At 54.9% G+C, this 23,060-nt stretch overlaps 1 protein-coding gene across 5 annotated transcripts in view; it reads left to right on the plus strand.

The window, feature by feature from the left end:
- The window catches only part of CUEDC1 (CUE domain containing 1), a 94,208-nt gene extending 73,510 nt beyond the window's left edge, over nt 1–20,698 (plus strand). Inside the window, exons 3-11 of one of the 5 annotated variants that reach the window (XR_008679734.2) lie at nt 2,586–2,713; nt 8,639–8,765; nt 9,501–9,693; nt 10,972–11,055; nt 13,150–13,221; nt 14,100–14,193; nt 14,928–15,005; nt 15,798–15,868; nt 19,047–20,698. Coding sequence is in view for 3 of the 5 variants with exons in the window: in XM_031011429.3 (XP_030867289.1) it covers nt 2,586–2,713; nt 8,639–8,765; nt 9,501–9,693; nt 10,972–11,055; nt 13,150–13,221; nt 14,100–14,341 (846 nt within the window). In the remaining 2 variants the exon portion in view is untranslated. The other 4 variants (XR_008679735.2, XM_031011431.3, XM_031011430.3 and 1 more) reach the window with 4 other exon arrangements.
- Nucleotides 20,699–23,060: the final 2,362 nt, after the last annotated feature.

A 23,060-nucleotide genomic window follows, 5' to 3' on the forward strand; every position in this document is an offset into this window, starting at 1 on the left:
ACCCCCCACCTTTAGAACTCTGCCTGGGCCCATACGCAGGCAGCTCCTGAGCCAGCGGAAAGTGCTTCGGAAAATTTATGAGCCACAGCTGGAATGACAATAACTGCTGACTGGAAAAAAAAAAAACCCTTTCTAGGGGCTGATGGATGGTGGGCTGGCCTGAGGGGTATCCTTGCCATGGAGAAATATCTCCTGTCAGATAAATGGCCTAGACCCTGCCCCCTGGAGCACCTGGCAGGCATCCATCACCCACAATGAGTTAAGCCAGGAGGCTGCAGAGCCCAAAAACTTCAGCACCTTTAGAGCCAGAAGAACAACCTCTTTGTGGCGGTGGCAGTGGGAGGGAGAGGCCAGGGAGGCCAGCAGTGCTGCTGGGGTTACTCTCCTTGGGACTCGGGCCCTGCATTCTGGAGCTTGCCTGGCCGGCCGCCTGCCTTCTCTGTGTTTCCCAAGTCCTCTCCAGGAGGCTCTGATGAACGTCTGTCTGGTCTTGCTGCCCTGGGAGGCTGCACAGAGGAGCAGGAGGGGGCCTCCTGGTGTGGCCGGGGAGGGCTGATTGCCCTGAGTCTGGGGGGCTGACTGCCACTAGCCACGGTCAGGGGAAACCCCAAGCAGCTTCCTTTAGGGGACAGTTTCTACTGCGCTCTCCTCCCCTCCTCACCCACCTCACTCTGACCCATATCAGTGGGAACAGCCCAGGCCAGCCACTGAGACCCACCACTGCTGGCCTCAAGGCCGCAGCCCAGAGCCCTGTCCCTCAGAGAAGAGGGGTCTGGGAAACAGGGTGCCTGGGCTGGGGGACAGCAGCAGCAAGTTCTCAGAATGCACCAGGTACCTGCTGGGTCACTGTCCTGTGCCAGGCACCAGAGAGTCGCCAGGGAACAGGAGCAGCGCTTACAGTGTTCTCTCTCTTTTATCCTTTCTTGTGGAAATTTGGGATAAGCAGAGCAGTGGCCTGCCAAGCGCTACATTCTTCCTTTCCTGCAAAAGCATCTGTTTAAATACTTTTGGCCTCAAAGGAAAGAACGTTAGTGCATTCCAGGGCGGGAGGCCTCCTTGGGTTTAGCTAGCTATGTAAGCGCAGAGCACTGCAGAGTGCACGTGTGCATGTGTCTGCATGTGCGCGTGTGTGTGTATGTGTGCTCACATGCACAGGCTCACTTCCCTACCCACCAGGTGCCCCTGGGAGGCTGTGTGTGCTGGGCATGGCTGGTCTCAAGAGCAGAGATGTACCAGTGCAGCCTGGCCCAGCCCAGGCTTATACAGGCAGCATTATTATGGTGACTTCTGCAAACTCACTTGAGGTCTGGGGGCTCTGGGGCACCTGAGATTCACAGCCTCTGAGCTCCTCCCATATTCTTTGATCTTGGAGGAGATGGGAACAGAGTTGTGGGGAGTGAGTGGGAGGCGAAGGTGTAGGCCAGGTTGGGCTGTGTGGTGAGGGATCTCCCAGTCAGGGGCCGCCTCCTATGGTGGATCACTTGAGGTCAGGAGTTCAAGACCAGCCTGGCCAACATGGTGAAACCCCATCTCTACTAAAAATACAAAGATTAGCCAGGGGTGGTGGCGCATGCCTGTAATTCCATCTACTTGGGAGGCCGAGGCAGGAGAACATACACTTTGATGTCTGCGGAGTGTGCCAGAACTGGAGGGTCAGAGGTAGCCATGTGTTTAGCTGCCCCAAACTCCTCTCTGGGCTTCTGGGGAAGAATCTAAGTCGGTCAGTGGAGAAGGACCCCAGACTTTGCCCAGTCCTTGGCCTCTCCCTGGCCCTCTTCTTGGCTCCTGGATAAAGACAAGAGCTTGGGAAGGAGAGCAGGCATCCCGGGCACTCCCCTTGCTACTCTCCGCCCTGAGAGTCCAACCTGAGTGTGCAGCCAGTGTGCCTGAAGGAAGGACCCTTGTGGTCCAAGTTGAAGACTCAGTTCTAAAAAGCGTGTGGCTTTTGCCATGTCACTTAGCCTCGGCCTCAGTTTCCTTCTGTGTCAAATGGGGTAATGAGCCATATCCTACAGCGCCAGGTTGTTCGAGGTTAAGATGAGATCAGAGACGTGGAGGTACTTTGAGAGAAGGTATGAATGATGTTATCATCAAAGAATAGCATGGGTACAGGAGCACATGAGTCACACGCGTGCAGCTCGGTGGAGTTTCACAGTGCGAATATTCCACATTATCAGCACCAGCTCAATAACCATCATCCCCAGAACCTGGAGTGCCCCTGGTATCTGTTCCCACCCTTACCCGCTCCACAGAGGGCACACCGCCCTGACCCTTACCACTGTGTATTTGTTTCTGCCTGTATTTGAACTGCACATGGAGGGAGAATGCTGCTGTGAACATTCTTTTGGGGACATATACTTTGATGTCTGTGGAGTTGCCAGAACTGGAGGGTCAGAGGTAGCCATGTGTTTAGCTTTTTCAAAAAGGCAGTTTTCTAAAGTGGTGATTGTATCGATTTACACTCCCACTAGCAACACACAGGGTTCCTTTATTATACCTGCCCTCCCACACTTGATTTTGTCTGAATGGTATTTAAATTCAAGGAGGGATGATTAATATTTCTTTCTCTGTTGCCTCTGATTTAGATCTTGGAAAGGACTTTGGAACCCGATAGCTCGGATGAAGAGCCCCCGCCTGTGTACTCCCCGCCAGCCTACCACATGCACGTGTTCGACCGGCCCTACCCTTTGGCTCCCCCGACTCCGCCTCCCCGGTGAGAATCTGTCATGTCTCAGAGCACAGGGTGGCAGGGAAGAGGATCAGTGGCTGGGGCTGTGTACAAACAACAGGAAACTTGGCTGGACCGCTCAGTATATTCTCAAAGAACAGGCTTCTACTGCAGCAAGAGACATTTTAGCTAGATACCAAGGAGAACTTGCAAAATGTAAGGATTGCAAGAGCAAACATTTCCTAAATTCCTACTCTAGGCTAGGCGGTATGTCTCGTACCATATGGGACACAGAGTTAAGTAAAGCTCAGCCTCTGCTTTCTGGGAGCTTATAGTCAAGGGAGATGCCAGAGTAGGAATGACAAACAGGGAATGTGTATTGACACTTCCCCTCCCAAGCCCACAGCAAACATGGCTGATTCATCACTGTGCTCTTTCCTGCTGAGTCAAGACAGAGCCTCAGATCCTCCTTAACACAGAACACAGCATTCCCAGCCAGTCATCAGTAATTGATGGAATGGCTAGCTGCCATCCTTGGGCTAGGGATATTGTGAGGATTTTTAAGCAATGAGAGCAAGTCTCTTTCATTAAGGTAGTTTGATAACTGGAGGCAGGGAGGTAGACTGCAAGGTCCCTGGAAACTTCTTCCAGGTTAGAGACTCTGTAATTTGGAAGCTTAAAATGAAGCTAGGCTGGGCACAGTGGCTCACATCTGTAATCCCAGCACTTTGGGAGGCCAAGGTGGGTGGATCACTTGAGGTCAGTAGTTCAAGACCAGTCTGGCCAACATGGTGAAACCCCATCTCTACTAAAAATACAAAGATTAGCCAGGGGTGGTGGTGCATGCCTGTAATTCCATCTACTTGGGAGGCTGAGGCAGGAGAACCGCTTGAACCCCGGAGGCGGAGGTTGCAGTGAGCCAAGATGGTGCCACTGCACTCCAGCCTGGGCGACAGAGTGAGACTCTGTCTCAGTAAATAAATAAATAAATAAATAAATAAATAAATAATCAAGGTAGTTGCCAAGAAGATCCCATGGGTCTCTGGGGTGCTTGTTTTTCTGGGCTCCACATTTGTGCTGGGGCTGCTGGAGCCGGGGTGTGGCCTCTTTGCCCTAGAGCTGCTGTTTCTTAGAATGGCTCAGGCCTGGAGTGGTGAGGGGGTGGGGAGACGATGGGACAGGGCACCTGTCCCAGTTAGATCTTCCCTTCTCCCCAGAACAGCCCCAGAGCAGTGGTGAACTCTGTTATCATACAAGTGTAGCTAGCATTGACTAAGCACCCTTCCAATGCCAGAAACGGAGCAGGTTCTTTACCTACACCATCACATTTAATGCAGAGGTGGGCACTGTTGTCATCACCCCTATTTATGGACGAGGAAACTGAGCCTTGAGAGATTTCATAACTTCCCCAAGACTAAGAGCTGGAGTTCGAATCCAGGTCATTCTGACTTAAAGCTAATCACTCTTCACTGCTGTGTCCTGTCACCTCCCGAATGAGAAAAATCTCTGTGATTGCAGCTTACGGAGCTCATAGAGTCCTAGAAAGTTACTGAGGGGAGGAGGGAGGGAAGTGTTATGAGTCAGGGACAGGAACAGAGCTGGGATCTTTGTCACGAGTGGTACCAGGAGCTGGCAGGCTGTACTGGAGTGGGACGTGGGGAATGAGTGGGTGGGTCTGGGTGAGACCTAGGCAGGACTTGCAGCCTGGGATAGATCACAGAGCCCTGGGCTAAATGATTTTCCTTTCTTTGACTTTTTTTTTTTTTTTTTTTTGAGTTGGAGTCTCACTCTGTCATCCAGGCTGGAGTGCATTGGGATTATCTCTGTTCACTGCAACCTCCGCCTCCCAGGTTCAAGTGATTCTTCTGCCTCAGCCTCCCGAGTAGCTGGGATTACAGATGTGTGCCACCACCCCCGGCTAACTTTTGTATTTTTAGTAGAGATGGGGTTTCACCATGTTGCCAGGCTGGTCTCAAACTCCTGATCTCAGGTGATTCGCCCACCTCGGCCTCTCAAAGTGCTGGGATTGCAGATGTAAGCCACCAGGCCTATCCCCACCCCCACCTTTTTTTGTTTTTTTTAATATTCCAATACACTTTTGCAAAAAGTTCAGTTTCTGCTAGGCAGAGTGGTTCCACCTATTTTTCAGAAGGGAAAACTGAGGCCATAAGAGAAAGGATTTTTTTTTTCTTTAAATAGAAACAGGGTCTCACTATGTTGCCCATGGTGAATTTGAACTCCTGGGCTCTAGCAGTCCTCCCGCCTCAGCCTCCCAAATAGCTGGGACTACAGGGCATACCATCATGCTTGGCTGAAAATCCCAGTATAAATGTGGTATGGATATCCATGCCACATCCTCCCTCCCTACTCTGGCTGGGTGTTCAGCCTGCTGTGGGTGGGGGCCAGGGTGGTGATGGGAGCCCCACTTGGGGGCAAGGTAACCTCAGCACCAGACCAAGGCTCAGGAGACCCTGTGGACTTTAGACAAGTTACTGCTCTTGCTTGAGGTTCTGGAGCCTAACTCAGGAAATGAAGGCTTTGCTGGGCTGGGAGTGGATGCACTGAGGAGAACTTGACTTGTGGAGTCAGACAGAAGCGGTCTGTTCTCCCCACCCCTTCCTTCAGCTGCCTAGCTTAGAATTCTTCAGGCACCTTTGCAAGGTGGCCTTTGGCTCATTGCTTAACCTCTCTGAGCTTCGTTTGCCTCACCTGAAACGGGAATAGTAATTTCCACCTTAGCACTGTTAGGAGGACTGAATGAGATGTGTGTGGAGCACTTAGCACAGACCCAGGTATAGACCAGACCTATAATCAGTGGTTTACTGCTCCTTCCTGTCCCCCAGCTACACTGGCTGGCCTCTGAGTTTAGCTCTAACATTGAACATTGAGACCAGGGGCGAAGCTTCCCCCAGAGGCCAGTGTTCAGTAGAGGCACAGATCCCTTTGCCCCAGGATGGCTCTGCTAGACCTGGGCCTCTAGGCCATCTCCAGTGCCTTGTCCAGTCCCTCCATCCAGGACATTCATTTCCAGCATTTACTGATTGCCTGCCATATGCAGGTGCTGAGCCATGTGTATGATGAGGTGGTGAGTACAGCACTCCTGAACCATGTGTGTGAACATGTGCTGAGCCGTGTGTGTGATGTGGAGGTGAATACGGTGCTGCCTGTTTGCCCACACACTGCCAAGGAGATCAGGGTCTAGGGAAGCCGAAGACACGGGGGCAGGGAAGGCTGCCAGGAGAAACTGATGTCCAGGCTGTGACCTGAAGGCCACATTGGCAGTAATGTGTAGAAGCAGAGGACAGGGAGGCGCTCAGGCAAAGGAAGGAGCACTTGCAGAGGCCTGGAGGCAGGAAAGAGGGCTCATCTGGAGACCTCCTGGAAGTATCTAACAGCGGGTGAGGCTGGAAAGGCAAGCAGATCAAAGGCCCCGTGGCCCTCCAGGGAGCTTCCGTCTTCTCTTGCAGCCAGCGGGGAGCCATTCAAGGGCCTTAACCTGGAGAGCGACACGATCAGGTTCGTGTTTTAGGAATCTTCCTTTGGCTGCTGAGGGAGATCAGATTTGAGTGGGGGAATGGCCTGGCCCCCATCTGCTACCTCCAGTCACTGGGGTGCCGAGAACCTGCAGATGGGGCAGAGTTTGGGAGCGTGGGTATTGGCCTGCTAGGGCACAGAGAGGCAGGGCCACCCCGGGGAGCATGCTTCAAACGTCACAATCCCTGGGCCCAGGTTTTGCCTGGATGATGTGTGTGTCCTGGGACATGGCTTGAACCCCCTCTGGACCTCAATGTCCAGTTCTTACCAAAAATTTTACCTGGAAGTCCTGTCTCTGAAATCCCTTTCCATCAGGTCTGATGTTCCATGGGTAAACCTGGGGGTCCGATGGGGCTTGAAGTTGCAGTTTTGGGGTCCAGAGGCAGAGGCTCTGGGCTGGGAAATCCTCCCCAGCTTCTCCCTCCTTCCCCTCCCCCAGTCTGTCCTTCCCTCCATCTGTCTGAAAGACAGTCAGTCTCTGAAACCCCGGGGACCCTTCCACACAGGCCGCCTGCTGTTTTTCCGTCAAAATTACAGCCTTGGAAGTTTTTTTTTTTATTTGCGTCTCAGCTCATTTCTGACATTCCTTTCCGACCACAATGGAGTTGCCTGGGCTGCCTGTGCTCAGGGCCCCCTGGCTCACGCAGCTGTGGGCTGACCTCATCTCTACCAGTGCCAGCCAAGGGGCCGGGAGGGGGCTGGGCCTGGCCTTCCTTCAGGACCACAGGCCTAGCAGCAAGGAAACTCAGCTGAGAACAGGGGCCTCCTCCACCTTGTGCCCTCCTCCACTTGGAGTCTTCATGGCTAGAGGGGTCCAGGTACACCTCTGAGGTTCTCCCTCCACTGCTTTCCTGGGTGGCTCCGAGGTGTGGTTAAATTGGGGGTGGGCACCCATGTCCCAGATGAAGACCCTGAGATCTCAAGAACTGGTAATACCCCTGGCGAGGGTCCCTCCCTGCTGTAGCCTGGGGTGGTCTGCGAGACCCTGAGAGATGAGGCTTCCTCTCTCCCCATCTCTGGCCTTTGGAGAAAAATGAAGCCTCCAACAGTGACAGAAGGTGGCAGTGATGTAGAAAAAAATTTGGCCTAGGAATGGGAGTCCCGGGTTGTGATGCAAGCTGCTCTCCAGACCATTCCCTCTCCCCCTGTGTCTGTGCAGGGAGAGGGTGGACGAGGCGTGCTGGAGTTCCCTTGGCTCCAGTCTGCAAGAGCTGAGCTCCCACCAGGCACTTAGCAGCTGGTTATCCCTTCTGCTGCCGCCCCCGCCCCTTCCCCTCGCCCCCGCCACCGGCCACCCGCCCGAAATAGAAAAGGAAAGGAAGTTATTTCCATAGTCAGCGGCAGCCCGGAAAAGCTCCCCTCCAGTGAGGGGGCGGGCGGGATTCCTAGAGCTGAAGACCAAATCAAAGCCAGGCCCGAGAGCTAGAGCAGCCCCCACCGCCCGGCCCTCGGCTGCCTTCTCAGTGTGCCGTTTCCCTGATTCAGCGGAACACGTGTCCTGCGGTTGCCACGCTGCAGGCTGCCATGGAGCTGTGGGGAGCTCCTGGCTGGGCTCCGAGCTGCCCTCAGGCCCAGGGCGGTAGGGCGGGAGCCTGGGGGTCAGGGAGGGTGTGTGCCACCCCCTCTTCCTCTACTGCCTTGCCCAGCTGTTGGCTCTGCCATGGCACAGAGCTCCTGCCACACACACAACGGGCCTGGAAAGAGCGGCCCCAGAGCACCCTGAGAGCGAGATCCCTTCCACACTCACATCTCCACGCACGTTTTCAGAACACTGCTCAGGACATGGCCTCCTGAAGGGCTCTCCAGCACCTGGGCAGGGAGGCAGCAGTTTCTAGATAAGGAAACCGAGCCCTAGAGGGAACAGGGGCCCACCTAAGACTACCCTGCCGGCTGGTGGTTGAGCCAGAACTGGAGCTCAGATCTGCTTTACCCTCTGTAGGGATCCTGGCGTCCCCATATGCCCCTTCCTCAGCAAACCAACATGCAGCAGGCTGTGCTGTTGGTGGCTTATGTGTCTGTTCCTTTGGACCATACCTGTCACTCAGCACCATGAGCGTGGCACTGTGTAGGTGCTAGGATAGAAGCATGAAAGGATATGATCCCTGCTGTCTTTAGGGGACATTTGTAAACATCTATGGCTAAATCTGCAGAGTTCCACATGTGCACCGTGGACAGACAGCTCTGTAGGTCCAGAGACCTGGAAGGGCACTGAGTGACTGGAGAGCATGAATGGCTGGGGAGTTCGCTGAGGCTGGTGGAGACATCTCCAGTGATGAGACAGAGTGACGGGCCTTTGTGCCTTTGTTCTGGAGGCAGTGGAGGCCATGGGAATCTCTGAGCAGGATCCGACCTGCCTGAGGACCTGGTGTGATGGGGCCAGGAGACCTGGGGTTGGGCTTAATGACTTCCTCTTCCCTGTCACCTGCCATCCCCTAGTATCGATGCGCTGGGCTCTGGAGCCCCTACAAGCCAGAGACGCTATCGGAACTGGAACCCACCACTGCTGGGCAACCTCCCGGATGACTTTCTCCGCATCCTGCCCCAGCAGCTGGACAGCATACAGGTAACGGGGGCCGCCCCCGCCTTCCACTCCCACCTGCTTGTCCAGCATCTCTCTCTGCCCACACAATTTGTGCCAGCCAGTTTTACTTCCTGATGTTTAAACCCAGGCTGAGCTATTTCTGTTGCCCCGGGTTCGTAGGGCAGGAATGCTGAACTGAAAGCCTCACTTCCTGCCTGGGCCTGGAGGTTTCCTGTTCTATCCAGGGAAGGTGACAGCCTAAGGAGGCTGTCTGCTGCAGCAGTCACCTCAGGCTGGAGAGAGGCGGGCATGCGGTGGCCAATGGTGGAGGGCCAGAGCACCCCCCTTCCTCCCTTGGGAAAGGGCCAGAGGCTGCTTCTTGCTAGATGTTGGCATGCCCCAAGGTGCCCCACAGCGGGGCAGGTCCATCCTGAGGCTGCTGGTGCAGGGAGAGGGTTGAGTTTGGGAATCGACGTATAGGCTGTTCCACAGTTTGCAGATTTCTTTTCAGGACTGTTCAGGTTGTAGATAAAGGTATGAGGTGGTCGGTGGCGTGGGGGAAAAATAGTTTTTAGGCTACTGCTGTGTCCCCTGCAGCAATGGCTCTGACCTGTCCGTTGGATTTTGGCTCGCAACCAGGTTCCATTAGGAGGTGTGAGCCTCAGGTGAGGGCTGGAGGATGTTGGACAGGGCGTGTGTGCAACCAGAGGGATGTGGACGTTTGTGCAACATGTACCCTTGTGTGTACACATTCAACATGCTCGCTTCCCTCCTCAGGGTAACGCTGGGGGCCCCAAGCCTGGGAGGGGAGAGGGAGGTCCACCTGCCATGGCTGGGCCAGGGCCCCGAGACCAGGAGAGCCGCTGGAAGCAGTACCTGGAGGACGAGAGGATCGCGCTTTTCCTGCAGAACGAGGAGTTCATGAAGGAGCTGCAACGGAACCGCGACTTCCTCCTCGCTCTGGAGAGAGGTGGGCAGCGCCTGCAGCCACTTCTCCCTGGCTGAAGAAGGGAGGTGATGCTGGCTTTAGCCTTGGGGCTCAGGAAAACACTGAGCTGGGGGCTGAGGGGGCCAGGTGCTTTCTGTCCTACTGAGGCATGACTCCCACCAAGTTATCCCATGGGAGCCTCAGAATTCTGCCTATGGGGACCTGGGTCACTAGCCCACCCCTTTCTCCCTCGGGACTCAGAGGAAGAAGAATGTGCACTCTTAGGCCTTCTTCCCTTTGCACACCTGCTCTGTGCCAGGCACTGGCCTTGGAGAAGAGCACTGCCCCTCCTCACAGAGCCCCAGCCCCAAGGCAGGCGTGATGTGTCTGGAGCTCCGGAAACAGAACGACTGGGTTCATGAAAGCCAGGGCGGGGGAGGCTCTTGAGTGGAAGACTTTAGAGCAGGGGCTCTGGAACTTTGCAGGTATTTGGGTTGTCTCTAGGTTGGAGACCCTGCTCCCCAGCCTGGCTGCCTTTCCCCTGCAGGGTGGGAGTGCGTTTGGGGTAGAGGAGACAAGAGGGCTGTGGAGCTCTGTCCCTGTGACGGCCACAGCGTGAGAGCTTGCGTGTGTAACTGATGGTGTGTTGGTGGGGGAGGAGCAAGTTGTGGAGGGAGAAGGCTGGGCTGAGGCCCAAGGTTAGCCCCAGCTCTGCAGCAAAGGTGCTGGAAGCCTCAAGGCTTTTCCATTTATTTTTTATTTTTTGAGACATAGTCTCGCTCTTGTCACCCAGGCTGAAGTGCAGTGGCTCAATCTCGGCTCACTGCAACCTCCGCCTCCCAGGTTCAAGTGTTTCTCCTGCCTCAGTCTTTCAAGTAGCTGGGATTATAGGCGCACGCCACCGCACCTGGCTGATTTTTGTATTTTTAGTAGAGATGGGGTTTCACCATGTTGGCCAGGCTGGTCTCGAACTCCTGACCTCAGGTGATCTGCCTGCCTTAGCCTTCCAGTGTGCTGGAATTACAGGCATGAGCCACCATCCCTGGCCGTGCCTTTCTTTTTAAATGAGGGGGTTTGGACTCTACAGTCTCTCTGAGTCCTTTTAATTCTGACATTTGAGATGGCTGTCAGGCGGTAGTTTCTTTTACTGCTGGTTCTTTGAGAGCTGGTAGATGTGTGCACTCATATTTTGGGTGCCCGTGTGTGCTCATGTGTGATTCTGGGGACTTAGCCTCTAGCAAACTACCGTGTCCCAGCCCAGCCTGCCCCTGGGAGCCCAGGAGCTAACCTCCCTGACCTGTGAATGTGGTCCTTTTCCAGATCGATTGAAATACGAATCCCAGAAATCTAAATCCAGCAGCGTGGCTGTCGGAAACGACTTTGGCTTTCCCTCTCCTGTCCCAGGTAACTTTGCCTTCTGGGGAAGAAAACCTAGAGGCATGGCGGGGAGCTGACACCCAACTTTGCTTTGCATATTTGGAGTTTGAGAGGAGGGTGAAAAAACAGATTGTGGGAGGGGGCCTGGTCCTCCTCAGCAGGCTGGCGGGGCTGCTTCTGCCCCCACCTCCATATCCACTCCATTTAGCAGCTCTGGGGTCTTTCCAATCCAGCCACTGCTGGGCTTCAGAGCCCACAGTTGTGATCAAGTAACATAGGCTGGCTGAACTCTCAACCTATGCCTCGAGTGTAGGCTAGTCAATGACACATGGCCAGGTGCGGTGGCTCACGCCTGTAATCCCAACACTTTGAGAGGCCGAGGAGAGTGGATTGCTTCAGCCCAAGAGTTCAAGACCAGCCTGGGCAACAAAATGAGACCCCCCTATCTCTACCAAAAAAGTACTAAAAATTAGCTGGGCATATTGGCATGTGCTTGTAGTCCCAGCTGCTTAGGAGGCTGACGTGGGAGGATCACTTGAGCCCAGGAGGTTGAGGCTGCAGTGAGCTGTGATTATGCCACTGCACTCCAGCTTGGGTGACAGAGTGAGACCCTGTCTCCAAAAAAAAAAAAAAAGAAGAAAAGGACCCCAAAATGCCCCGTGGTGGGGCTCAGAGACTAATAAGTCTTGGTCTGTGTCCTGGGGAAGCTTATGGTCTTGTAAGGAGAAATGCCCAGAAAACAGGTAGAACAAACTAGCAAAGCTGAGGACTTACTGATTTTAGCAAATGCATGGAAAAAAAGGAGGGCAGGATTAATCTGGGGAGTTTACTCATTCATTCATGACATAGCTGGAGAATATCTGCCATCTGTTGGGCCTTGCCCTAGGTGTTGGAGGAAGAGGAATTTCTAGCTTTGTGTACAAGGTGGTGGGAAGTAAGAATTGCCTGTAAAGAGGGCCAGGCCCTTCTGCTCAGAAGCTCTGATGGCTGAAGGAGGGTTGGATGGGCGTGAGGGGGCAGCAGTGCTCCTGGGATGCGCAGACTACTGGGTTGAGCCACAGCTGGGAACGATGACCTGGTGCCTGTGTGCGAACAGTGGCCCCTCATCAGTCAGTGCCCCCTGCCCCACATGTACACAAGCTGCCCACCTCGGAGAAGGGCTCTTGCCTGGAATAGACCTTGCATCATGCAGTGGAGTTGGGGGTGGAGGAGCAGAGGGATGGGGAGCTGAGCTGATCCCAGCTTGAAGGGAGAAAATCCTGTGGAACTGACTCATAAGCAGCAGGCTGGGAGCTTAGGGCTCAGCAGATGTGCAGCTGGGAGTTTTAAGCAGGAGCCTCTTGTCCTTGATCCTGAATTAACTAGAGATACCGGGGCTGCTGAGATGGATCAGAATGACTCAAAGGGGACTTAGCAGGCAAGGTGACTAGGGATTAACCAAGTTGCAGGACAGAGAGCAGGGGCTTCAGAAAGGCAGCAAAAAACCCAAGTGGATGCTGAGCAAGCCTGGGAGACTCTGGGTGGCCGGTGGGGTTCTGACTCCAGGACTAGTCCCATTCTATTCCTACTCATTGTCTAATAGCCAGAAACCCTGTGGCTGGGAGGGAGCAATGGATGGGCTTACCTGGCAGGAAGGACAAGGGACTTGCTACAGGTGAATGCCGGCTCTGAGCCAGCACCTCATTTGACTGTCACATGAATGTCGGGGTGCAGGAGGCCCCTGGTGTGCTGGTGAATGTTTCACAGCCAACTCTGGGTGCAGCGGGAGCCTGATATGTAGTGCTTGGTGACCTCCCTAGTGGAAATACTCCCAAGCTACCAAAGTGATGTCATAATACATGGAGTTGGTCAGAGGCGTGGACAGTTGGGAGCACACACGAGCTGGCTGTCCGCACACACAGTAGACTGCTGAACCCTCCCCATTTTTAGAGAGGAGGAAACAAAGTCCACAAGGGGAAAGAGGAGCTCCTGGAACTCCACATCCTCCTTGCTTTAAACTCCCTTCTGGCCAGGGAAGAAGCCTGCTCTTTCTTTGCATTTGTCCTCAGATGGGTGGGTAGGGCTGGGACAGTGGCCATGGCTGGCCACAGTGGCCGGCCTTCAGCAGGTGTCTCCTTCCAGGAACTGGCGACGCCAACCCCGCTGTGTCTGAAGATGCCTTATTCAGGGACAAGCTGAAACACATGGGAAAGTGTGAGTCCCACTCAGGCCCCGCTTCCCTCCCCAGCTTTTCTGAGACAGGCCCTGTGGCCTCCCAGGAGTGAGGGAGCCCCTCAGCATGTGTAATGCAGCTGACTCTTGGTGAACCAGTGACATTTTCATCGCAGGCTGGCTCCCTCAGCCTTCCTGCCTCACTTCCCTCTACAGCTGAGTCTAGATACAAATTAAGTTTTAAATCCTCTTGAGCCAGATGTCTGCAGAAAAATAACGTGCCACACATGCCCTCACCGCAATCCTCATGTTCACGTTCTCTGTGGCTTGAGGAGGCTTGGCCGGAGCTGACTGCACAGAGAGGCCCTTGCTAAGCCTCTGTGGGGGTGGGGGACCTCTTTCCACAAAGTCCTACCAGCCTTGAATGCCCCCTTCCCTCCCCCTCACCTCCCCGCCACACAGACCCACAGCCATGTGTGAATGAGGCTTCGATCCTTTCAGGCTCCACTTCAGGGAAAATCTCGGATTAGTCATGGAAATCCCAGAACCAACTTTGGAGGTGGCTAGGGGAGGGGCGGGAAGGCGGTGGCGGCGGGAAAGCGAGCCAAGATGCGTTGCAGTGTGTTGCAGCTGGGGAGGGAATACTTGGATCTTGAGCTGCCTGCAGTCCCTGGGCCTGGCTCAGGGTGTCCTGTGCTGCCCCTGCAGGCTGACCCAGGATGTAGCCTCTTGCTCCTGGGGTGGCGTCCTCAGGGGTCTGCGATTCCTGTCACCTCTCCCTCCTCAGCTCCCACCCTTGCCTGCCCCCTGCTCCCACTCCGGGGGGTCTTGGTCCTCCCCTGGCCTTTCCCACACCTGGGAGGAGGCCATCTGATGTGCTGGCTGCTGAGAGAATGACTCACAGGTCTCTCTGCCCCCAGCCACCCGGAGGAAACTGTTTGAACTTGCCCGAGCCTTCTCAGAGAAGACCAAAATGAGGAAGTCAAAGAGGAAACACTTGTTGAAGCATCAGTCGTATCCTTTCCAGCCTGGCACTGGTGGGGGTGGTGGAAGCCAAGGGCCACGGAGCAAGACCCCTGTTGGACTCCCTGCAGCTGTGCCCTCCCCTGGGAGTGGAACCGGGCTCTGTGGCCTTCCCTTCCTCCTCCCCTCTCCTCCATGAGCTTGGCCACCAGTCCACTGCCCGTCTCTCGTTGCCAACCAGGGACCAGGCCTAGGGAGCAGGGCAGCAGCTCCTATCTCCCTTCTGTAGGCCCAGAAGTTGTCCTATTAACTTTTTTTTTGGTCTGAGGTTATGTACTTCTTGGGAGAAAAAGTGGTTCTTCCATCAATATCAAACCTTCCCTTCATTTCTCTAGCTGAACTGGTGCACGAGTCCTCCTCACTCCAAGCATGTTGGCCCTCCCTTCCTCGAGTAGAAATACGGCTTTCCACCTTTTTATCAGAACTCCTATTCATGCTTCTCAAACAGGGCCTAGGATAGCAGAGGCTCAGCCGCCAGAGGGAAACAGGGAGGAAGCTGTTTCTCCATCCCCAGAGATGTAAGCTGGGCGAGAGTGTCAGGGCCTGGCCATACCACTGACCTCAGGAAAATGAGCCTGGGGGACAGTACTAAGGGTGTGGGGGGTCAGGTGGGTGTGTCAGATACCTCCAGAGCTTTGAGGGGTGGGGCAGAGAGTCAGTGGGACTGGGAGGACTAGGGCAGTGTCCCCTCATCCCTGGGACGGTTTTCCTGAATGGCCTGGCAGGCTGGGGGCTGCCGCGTCAACAGCCAACCTCCTGGATGATGTGGAGGGCCACGCGTGTGGTGAGGCTGGAGGGGAGTCGTAAGCTCCAACTTCTCTATGATCGGTGATCTCCCAGCGGAGTTCCTGGGTGTTTCATGGGAGCACCCGCCCTGTCCCCTGGAGGAACACACTGAGGGTTGGTGGGCAGGTGACCCAAAGAAATGGATCCCCCTGACTTGGTCGACATTGCCTCCCCCTTCCTGCAACCCCTGAAAGGGGGCCCTAGCCCTACTTCCACCTAGATGTGTACCTGTAGCATGAAGTGCCAGGTACTGTTTCTGGGGAATATTCTTTTGGGTGTGAGGTGGCAGACAGGCCTGCCCCCATGGGGGACCCTCGGCCTGAGAACCAAGCACTGGGCAGCTTCAGTCTGTGGGCCCAGAGGCTTCTCAACTTTCACCCAGTCCCTTCCAAAGGCCACGTGGGCCAGAAGACTCTGCCTCAGACCCTACTGGGCCCGCAGCTGAACCCTGATCCTCATGCCACATTCGAGGGTCAGGAGGCATCCAGAAACAAGGACTGGAAGGGCCTCAGAGGTCATCTAGATAGTCCAGCTTTTCCATCCCATTTTATAGATGAGGAAATCGAGGCCCAAAGACGAGGGGAGAACTTGTCCAAGGTCTCAGAGCTCAGTGGTGGACCCTGGCCAGCACCTGAGTGTCCTGCTGCCTCTCTCCCTGGACTCATGCATCGTCTACCTGTGGGGATCTGCATGGGCCCCAAATGAAGGGGGCAGAGAGAGTCGGGTCAGCTCTCTTGCCCAGTCTGGGGGCTGTGCCTGAGCGAGGCCCTGCAGGGTAGAGGATGAGGCAGCTTCCCTCTCCTTTTCAGATGAAGACTGCCGGGGCAGGCGTCAGGAGGCACCCAAGGTGGAGGAAGGCCTGCGAGAAGGACAGTAAGAGGTAAGGCCTGGAGCCATAGCAACCCAGGGACTGCCCAAGGCCAGGGCCCCCCACACTATGCACCCCATGTGTCCTCCCAGGTGTCCAGAGGTGCTGGGCTCAGGCAACTGGGTAGCACAGGCCCCACGTGTCTTCCCTCATAGTTGCGGCAGGGACACGGGCGTGGGAACTAGTTCATTGCATGTCTTTTTTGGTTATTTATTCATTTGACAAAAGATGAGCACACCTGCCTATGACAGATGCTGAGAACAGGAAAACAAAATCAGCTTTGACCTTGAAGAGTTTACAGTCCAGTTGAGAAGACAGTCCAGGACACACATAGCACACTGAGAGGACGATTTAAGAAAAACTGGCTGGGCATGGTGTCCCATGCCTGTAATCCCAGCACTTTGGGAGGCCAAGGTGGGTGGATCAGCTGAGGTCAGGAGTTCGAGACCAGCCTGGCCAACATGGTGAAACCCTGTCTCTGCTAAAAATACAAAAATTAGCCTGGCATGGTGGCAAGCGCCTGTAATCCCAGCTACTTGGGAGGCTGAGGCAGGAGAATCACTTGAATCTGGGAGGCGGAGGTGGCAGTGAGCTGAGATCGCGCCATTGCACACCAGCCTGGGCGACAAGAGTGAAACTTCATCTCAGAAAAAAAAAAAAACAACAAGAAAAACTGAGGTGGTCTCAACCCGGCTGTGCACACACACAACTCTTTCCAGCCCCCTGCTTGGGTTGGGTGGGCTGGGATCTGCCACACCAGGATGAGGAAACCCTCCTGAGGCAGCGGTTTCTTGCTGAAGCCCCAGGGCTCCAAGCCATTTCTCCTCCTCGCTTCCTGTGCATCCTCTTGGGGAGAAGAAGAAAATACCAAGGCCTCCTCCAGGAGTTGGCCAAGACAGCTGTCCCTTTTCCAGCCCCCCTTTACCATGGGAGAGGGGAAGCTGCCCGGCCTTCCCCAGCCACTTGTCTGGTCCCAGTGGGCAGCATCTACAAGGCTTTCTTGAGTTGATGGTGTGGCAGGTATGGCCCTGTGTCAGACCATGGAGAAATACTCACTTGCCTCAGGATAGTCACAATGGAGGGAAACCGGGAACAAGTAAATACAAGTGCCCTCTCCTCTCTGCCTGGGCAGCTGGCCCCCACACCCACTCCACCTGACCCCCTACCACATCTCCCACCAGGCACTGCAGCCCCTTCTATTCCCCTCAGGCTTTCCTCAAACACAGAGCCACAGCCCACTTCCCACTGTCCTGGAATGCCTAGATAGAGCCTGCCAGGGAATCGCCTCCACTGTCACCCCACGCTACTATCTCCACGCCCTTCTCCTTCCTACTGGTCCCCAGGGAGAATGGGTCCTGTCCAAACCACCCCTACATCAGAAAGTTGCTCATCCATTCATTCATTCATTCATTCATTTATTTTGAGACAGAGTCTCGCTCTGTTGCCCAGGCTGGAGTGCAGTGGCACAATCTTGGCTCATTGCAACCTTCACCTCTCAGGTTCAAGCGATTCTCCTGCCTCAGTCTCCCAAGTAGCTGGGATTATAGGCACCCACTATCGTGCCTGGCTAATTTGTTTTTGTATTTTTAGTAGAGATGGATTTTTGCCATGTGGCCAGGCTGGTTTTGAACATCTGACCCCAGGTGACCTGCCCGCCTGGACCTCCCAAAGTGCTAGGATTACAGGTGTGAGCCACCGTACCCGCACCTCATCATTTATTTCTGTCCTAGGACTTCCAGCTTGTCCCCTTCCAGCTCCTTCTGCAAGTTGACATCCTCCTCCTCCTCCCCTTAAACACCAAGGGTCCTTGAGTCTTCCCTGCCATCCTCCTTCATCCACTGCAGGCTGACAGCCCTTCCCATCACTCGGATTGACTCGGAGGTCACCCAGCAGCTCAGGCCTTAGCGTCTTCTGCGTTCTTATGGTGCTCTTCCACACGTATTCACCTGATCTGTCCTGAAGCCGCCCTCCCTTGGCTCCTGTGACCCCAGGAAACCTGGTTCTCCTTCCTCTCTCCTGGCTCCTGGTGCTCCGCCCACTCCCTAAATACTGGCTCTCCTTGTTGCTCTGCCCTTGACCCTCTTCGGAGTCTTCTCACTGCCCACTCTGGCAGTGCCTCCGCCCTCTTTTATAGCACCAGCAACACTTCTGCGCATCTGGCTCCTACATCTGAATCTCCATCGCAGTTAGGCTTCCAGAGCTGCTTCGTGTCCCCAGCTGCACCCAAGATTTTCTTTTCAGCCTTGGATAGCAACTCAGTCTCTCCTCCTGACTGCCCCCTTTCATTCTCTTTTCTATTCCTTCCATTACCACCCTGATAGATGCTCATCACCTAGGTCACAGCCCTGTTCTCTTCACTGCCCTACCTACTCTGATTATCCTACCACCAAAACACCACTTTAGTTCCATTTTTCCTGTGCTCTTTGAATGAATCTTTTTTTTCTTTTTCTTTTCTTTCTTTTTTTTTTTTTTTTTGAGATGGAGTCTCGCTCTGTTGCCCAGGCTAGAGTGCAGTGGTGCAATCTCCACTCACTGCAACCTCCCCTTCTCAAGTTCAAGCCATTCTCCTGCCTCAGCCTCCCGAGTAGCTGGGATTACAGGCACGTGCCACCCCGCCCGGCTAATTTTTGTATTTTTAGTAGAGACGGGGTTTCACCATGCTGGTTAGGCTGGTCTTAAACCCCTGACCTCGGCCCGCCTCAGCCTCCCAAAGTGCTGAGATTACAGGCGTGAGCCACTGCACCTGGCCTGAATGAGTCTTCTGAGTAAAGTCTTAGGAACTCTTCAGCCTGGTGTCTGAGTCCTACCAAGTTCTGCCCCCAGTTTACTTTTCTCCACCTACAGGTCTCTGTGGCCTAGCTCCCCTGAGCTACGACGTATTAGAATGGGCCAGGTACCCTCCCACGTTGAAGCCCTCCCCTACAGCTGCTTCACCCCGGGATTCCATTCCTTCACTCCATCTCCTGCTGCCAGAGTCCCTGCAGCTGGGCAAGCTGGAATGGTTCTAGGAATTTGAATGGGGGGATGACCCAGGCAGAGTTCTATGGTTGACCTCGAGTCCCTGGAGAAAGGAGAGGGCTTACGTCTTTAGTAACTTCTCCCAAAATTGTCTCTCCAGGAACCAGTGACCAGGAAAGACCATTGGGCTCCTTTGAAAAAGATTCCTCCCATCCCTTTTTTCCCCTACCAGATGCCAGCAGCTCTTCCTTGCCAGAGATGATCTGACCCAGTGGGGGCAGCTGGAAAGCAACACTGGCCCCCAGCTGAAGGGCCCAGCTGCAGCCAGACAGATGGTGCTTGAAAACCGAGGCCCAGTGATCCTCCAGCCACAGTCCAGCCCAACCACTGCCACTTTCCATGGGACTTAGAACTTCGGAGTTGCTGCCTTGCAATTGGAGGAAGGACCTGGGGCCCCTATAGGCAGCAGCCAATTACAGCCCCTTTTGTAGCCAGGCGTTCCTATGGTCAAAGAGTGGAAATGCAGGAACCAACCTCCCTTTAAAAAAAAAAAAAAAATCCAGAAAGCAGATAAAAGTTGGAATATGGAAAAGGGCAAGATGACCCCACCAGAGGCTCTTTGGCCTGAAGGTGGAGTCTCTGCCTCCCTCCGTTCCCTGTCTCTCCTGTCACAGACTCTGCCTGAACCCCCTTCCTCAGCTCCCTTCTGGTCCCCCTTCCTCAGCTCCCTCCGGGCACTTGTGCCCCTCCCTTCCATGGCCTCTTGTATCTCAGCCTTCCCCCGGGGCTGCTGGCCCAGCACACGAGCCCTGCACCCAGCCTGGGTGGGAGGTCCCTGGCCAGTCCCCCAGCTCTGAGGAGCTATGGGCTACTGCAAAGCATCTGACGACTGCCCTGCCCCGTCTGGCCTCATCAGGCTGCTGCTGTTAGGGATGGGCTCACTCCCAGCAGCTCCCCATCACCCAGCAGGGATGGGGAGGCAGGGTCTTTAATTTGGCAGCAGACAAAAGCCAGTTCTGGAGTCACACCACAGTAGGGGCTCACAGGGGCTCTGACTCCCCAGCTGGACTGGAAGCCCTGCTGTCCGAGGGTGGGCAGCGGTGGGTCCTGGAGTGACCCCTTTGAGCAGGTGCAGGGCTAAAGAGCAAGGCGGAAAGGCCGCCAGCCTGGGTGGGAGAGCCTAGGGCAGAAGGGCTTGCTGGGTTCCCCTGAGAAGGGCGGGTGATCTGAGGAGGAGAACTCTGATTCTAGGAACGCTTACACGGCACTGACCACTGCCACGGGGAGGGAGGCTGCCCAGCCCATGGCCCCACCCTGCACATGGGAGCGCGCAGACCTTCCGGAGAGCCGGGAAGCCTGGGCAGGCACGAGGCTTCGGCGCGGCTTTGGGAGGTTGGGAGTGGCATCCGTTCCTTGGCCGGGCCCTGGTGGCCTCAGTGGCCCCAAGATCACAAGGGCGTAGCGAAGGCGAGCCGGCGATCGCACCTCGTCCCGCCCACCCCGCCCGGACTCGCAACGCCGAGCTTGGGGAGGGCCGGGACGCGCAGCCGCCGCCGAGCGTGACCAAGTTTGGAAACGCGCGCGGGGCCGGGACGCTGGCTCGGGGGGCCCTGCCGAGGAGCGGCCGCTCCCTCCGCTGCTCCCCGCGCCAGGCCTGGGGCCCTGGAGGGGGGGGGGGGCGGTCTCCGAGGAGTGCCTCGGTCCCCCAGCTCGAGTTCCCGACGGGTCTCTGAGCCTTCCCCGCGCCAGGACCCGGCGCACTGTGGGGGAAGCCCCAGCCCCACGTCTGTTGCGTGTTGCTTTGTTATTTTTATTCCTCCTATGTGTGGGTTTTTTCTTGGAGCTGTTTCATAGGAATTCCTGTAATAAAGAGTTGGTGTTCTCTTGGTGCTCTGATGTGGCCAGCGGCGTGGGCTGGACCCTCCTGCTCCCTCCTCCCTCCCGGCCTGGGGCAGGGTTTGTTCCCAGGAGCCCCGCGTCGCATCCCTAGGGTACCCCTGCCTTGCCTGGCCCATTCACCCGCGGCGCTCTCCGACTGCACTCTCGAGGTGACGCCTGCGGCACCGCTGCACCGCAACCTTGCGGACCTGCCGGCTGTGTCTAGCGCTGTCGCCTTCCTGTTTGGCCCAGGACTGTAAACCGCTTGCTGTATCAGGCAAGGGAAACACCATGGGGAAAGCCAGTCTGTTGAGAAAGCTCCAGACGGCCACCTCCCTAAATAAACAGCTTCTGGATTAAAGGCAGACTGGAGGTTGCAGGGAAGTGCAATTTCAGACTTCAAAGGGAACTCAGAGATCGCCCCAGTTGATACATCTCTCCTTCCTCCTCCTCCTCCAGCTCAGCAGGACTACCCCGCCCTCCGCCACAGGGATAGGGCCCTCGCTGCCAGAAGAGGAAGCTGGTGCCGTTTCCAGACAGGGCAGTTCTCAAGGTCGAAGTTTTTCCTTGTGTTGAGCCAACGGCCTCCTAGGGGTTCCAGCCACACATCTTACTCCTGGGCTCTGGGTCACTGTTGCCAAGGCTGCCTCTCTTGCCCCTGATGCCATGTTTCAGCTCAGTGACCTCACCCTCTCTCTTCCCTGACAACTCCTGTGCCTCCTGCACTCCTGCAGGGGCCTCCCCACCCATCAGGGTCTGGCCCCACTCCCAGTCAGACCCAGGGGGGCTTGTAAAGTGGCACACCTGGGACAGGGTGACACTCCACATGAGCTGTCCTGAGCAAACCAGGATTATCCTCCAGCCCTGGTTCTCTGCGTGGTATTCATTGCCTGGGAAGCTGTTCCAAATGCCAATTCTCAGTCCCATCCGAGACCTACTGAGTCAGAAACTCTGGGGTGCAGCCCAGCAACCTGTGATTCTGATGCACACCACAGTTTGGGAACCATGGTACCAGGCCAGTACCTAGCACTGGCTGCACAGAATCACTTGAGTAGCTTTAAAAAAAATCCTGGCCAAGACCAGGCTCAGTGGCTTACACTTAGAATCCCAGCACTTTGACAGGTCGAGGCAGCAGGATCGCTTGAGCCCAGGAGTTCAAGACCAGCCTGGGCAACGAAGTGAGACCCATCCCCCAACCCCCCACATCTCTACAAAAAAAAAAAAAAAAATAGCTGGGTTGGTGGCACACATGTGTAATCCCAGCTACACGGGAGGGTGAGGTGGGAGGATCGCTTGAGCCCAGGAGGTCGAGGCTGCAGTGAGCTGTGATCATGCCACTGCACTCCAGCCTGGGTGACAGAGCAAGACCCTGTCTCAATTAAAAAAATAGATCCTGGCCAGCCCTTGTGGTTCATGCCTGTAATCCCAGCACTTTGGGAGGCCAAAGTGGGAGGATTGTTTGAGGTCAGGAATTTGACATTACAGTGAGCTATAATTGAGCCACCGCACTCCAGCCTGGGTGACAGAGCAAGACCTCATCTCTATTAAAGAAAAAACGTCCTGATGTTCAGTACCCTAGACCAATTAAATCAACTATGGTTTTTTTGTTTGTTTGTTTTTTAAAAAAAGCTCCCAAGGTAATTAAATCTGCCGTCAAGCTTGAGGACCAGCCCACTTGGCAATGTGTTAGGTGTTTTAGCTCATTTGATCGTGCCCAATAACGATCACTTTACAGATAGTATAAAGTTCAAAGAGGTTAAGTAACTTATCCAAGATCACAGAGCTAGAATGTCATGAGGCCAGAAAAGGAGGCTGAGGGCTGCCTGACTCCAAAACTTGTGTTGCCTCCTCTACACCCCTGCTGCTCAAAGTGTGCTCTGTGGACCAGCAGCATCGCCATTCCCTGGGAACTTGTTAGGAATGCGTTATTATCAGGCCCCATTCCAGATCTGAATCTGAAACTGGCGTGCATTTTAACAAGCCCTTCAGATCATTCTGAATACATGCTCAAATTTGAGAACCACAGTTCCACAATCTGACTACTCACAGCTTGGTCTATGGACCAGCAACATTCATTATTACCTAGGAGCTTGTTAGAAACAGAATCTCAGGCTCTGCCCCAGCCTCACTGGATCAGAATTCGCATTTTAACAAGCTCTTCAGGTGACTTCTATGCACATTAAAGCTAGAGAAACACTGCTCTAGAACACTGGTTCTCAAACTTGCTGTACATTAGAATCATTTCTGATGTGTGGGTCTCATTCCCAGAGATTCTGATTTAATTGGTTTGGGATTTAGCCTGAGAATCAGATTGTAAAATCCCAGGTGCTTCTAATATGCAGCAAGTTTGAGATCCTTACACCATTTT

This window comes from Gorilla gorilla, chromosome 4, assembly GCF_029281585.2.
Source record: "Gorilla gorilla gorilla isolate KB3781 chromosome 4, NHGRI_mGorGor1-v2.1_pri, whole genome shotgun sequence".
Taxonomy (NCBI): domain Eukaryota; kingdom Metazoa; phylum Chordata; class Mammalia; order Primates; family Hominidae; genus Gorilla; species Gorilla gorilla.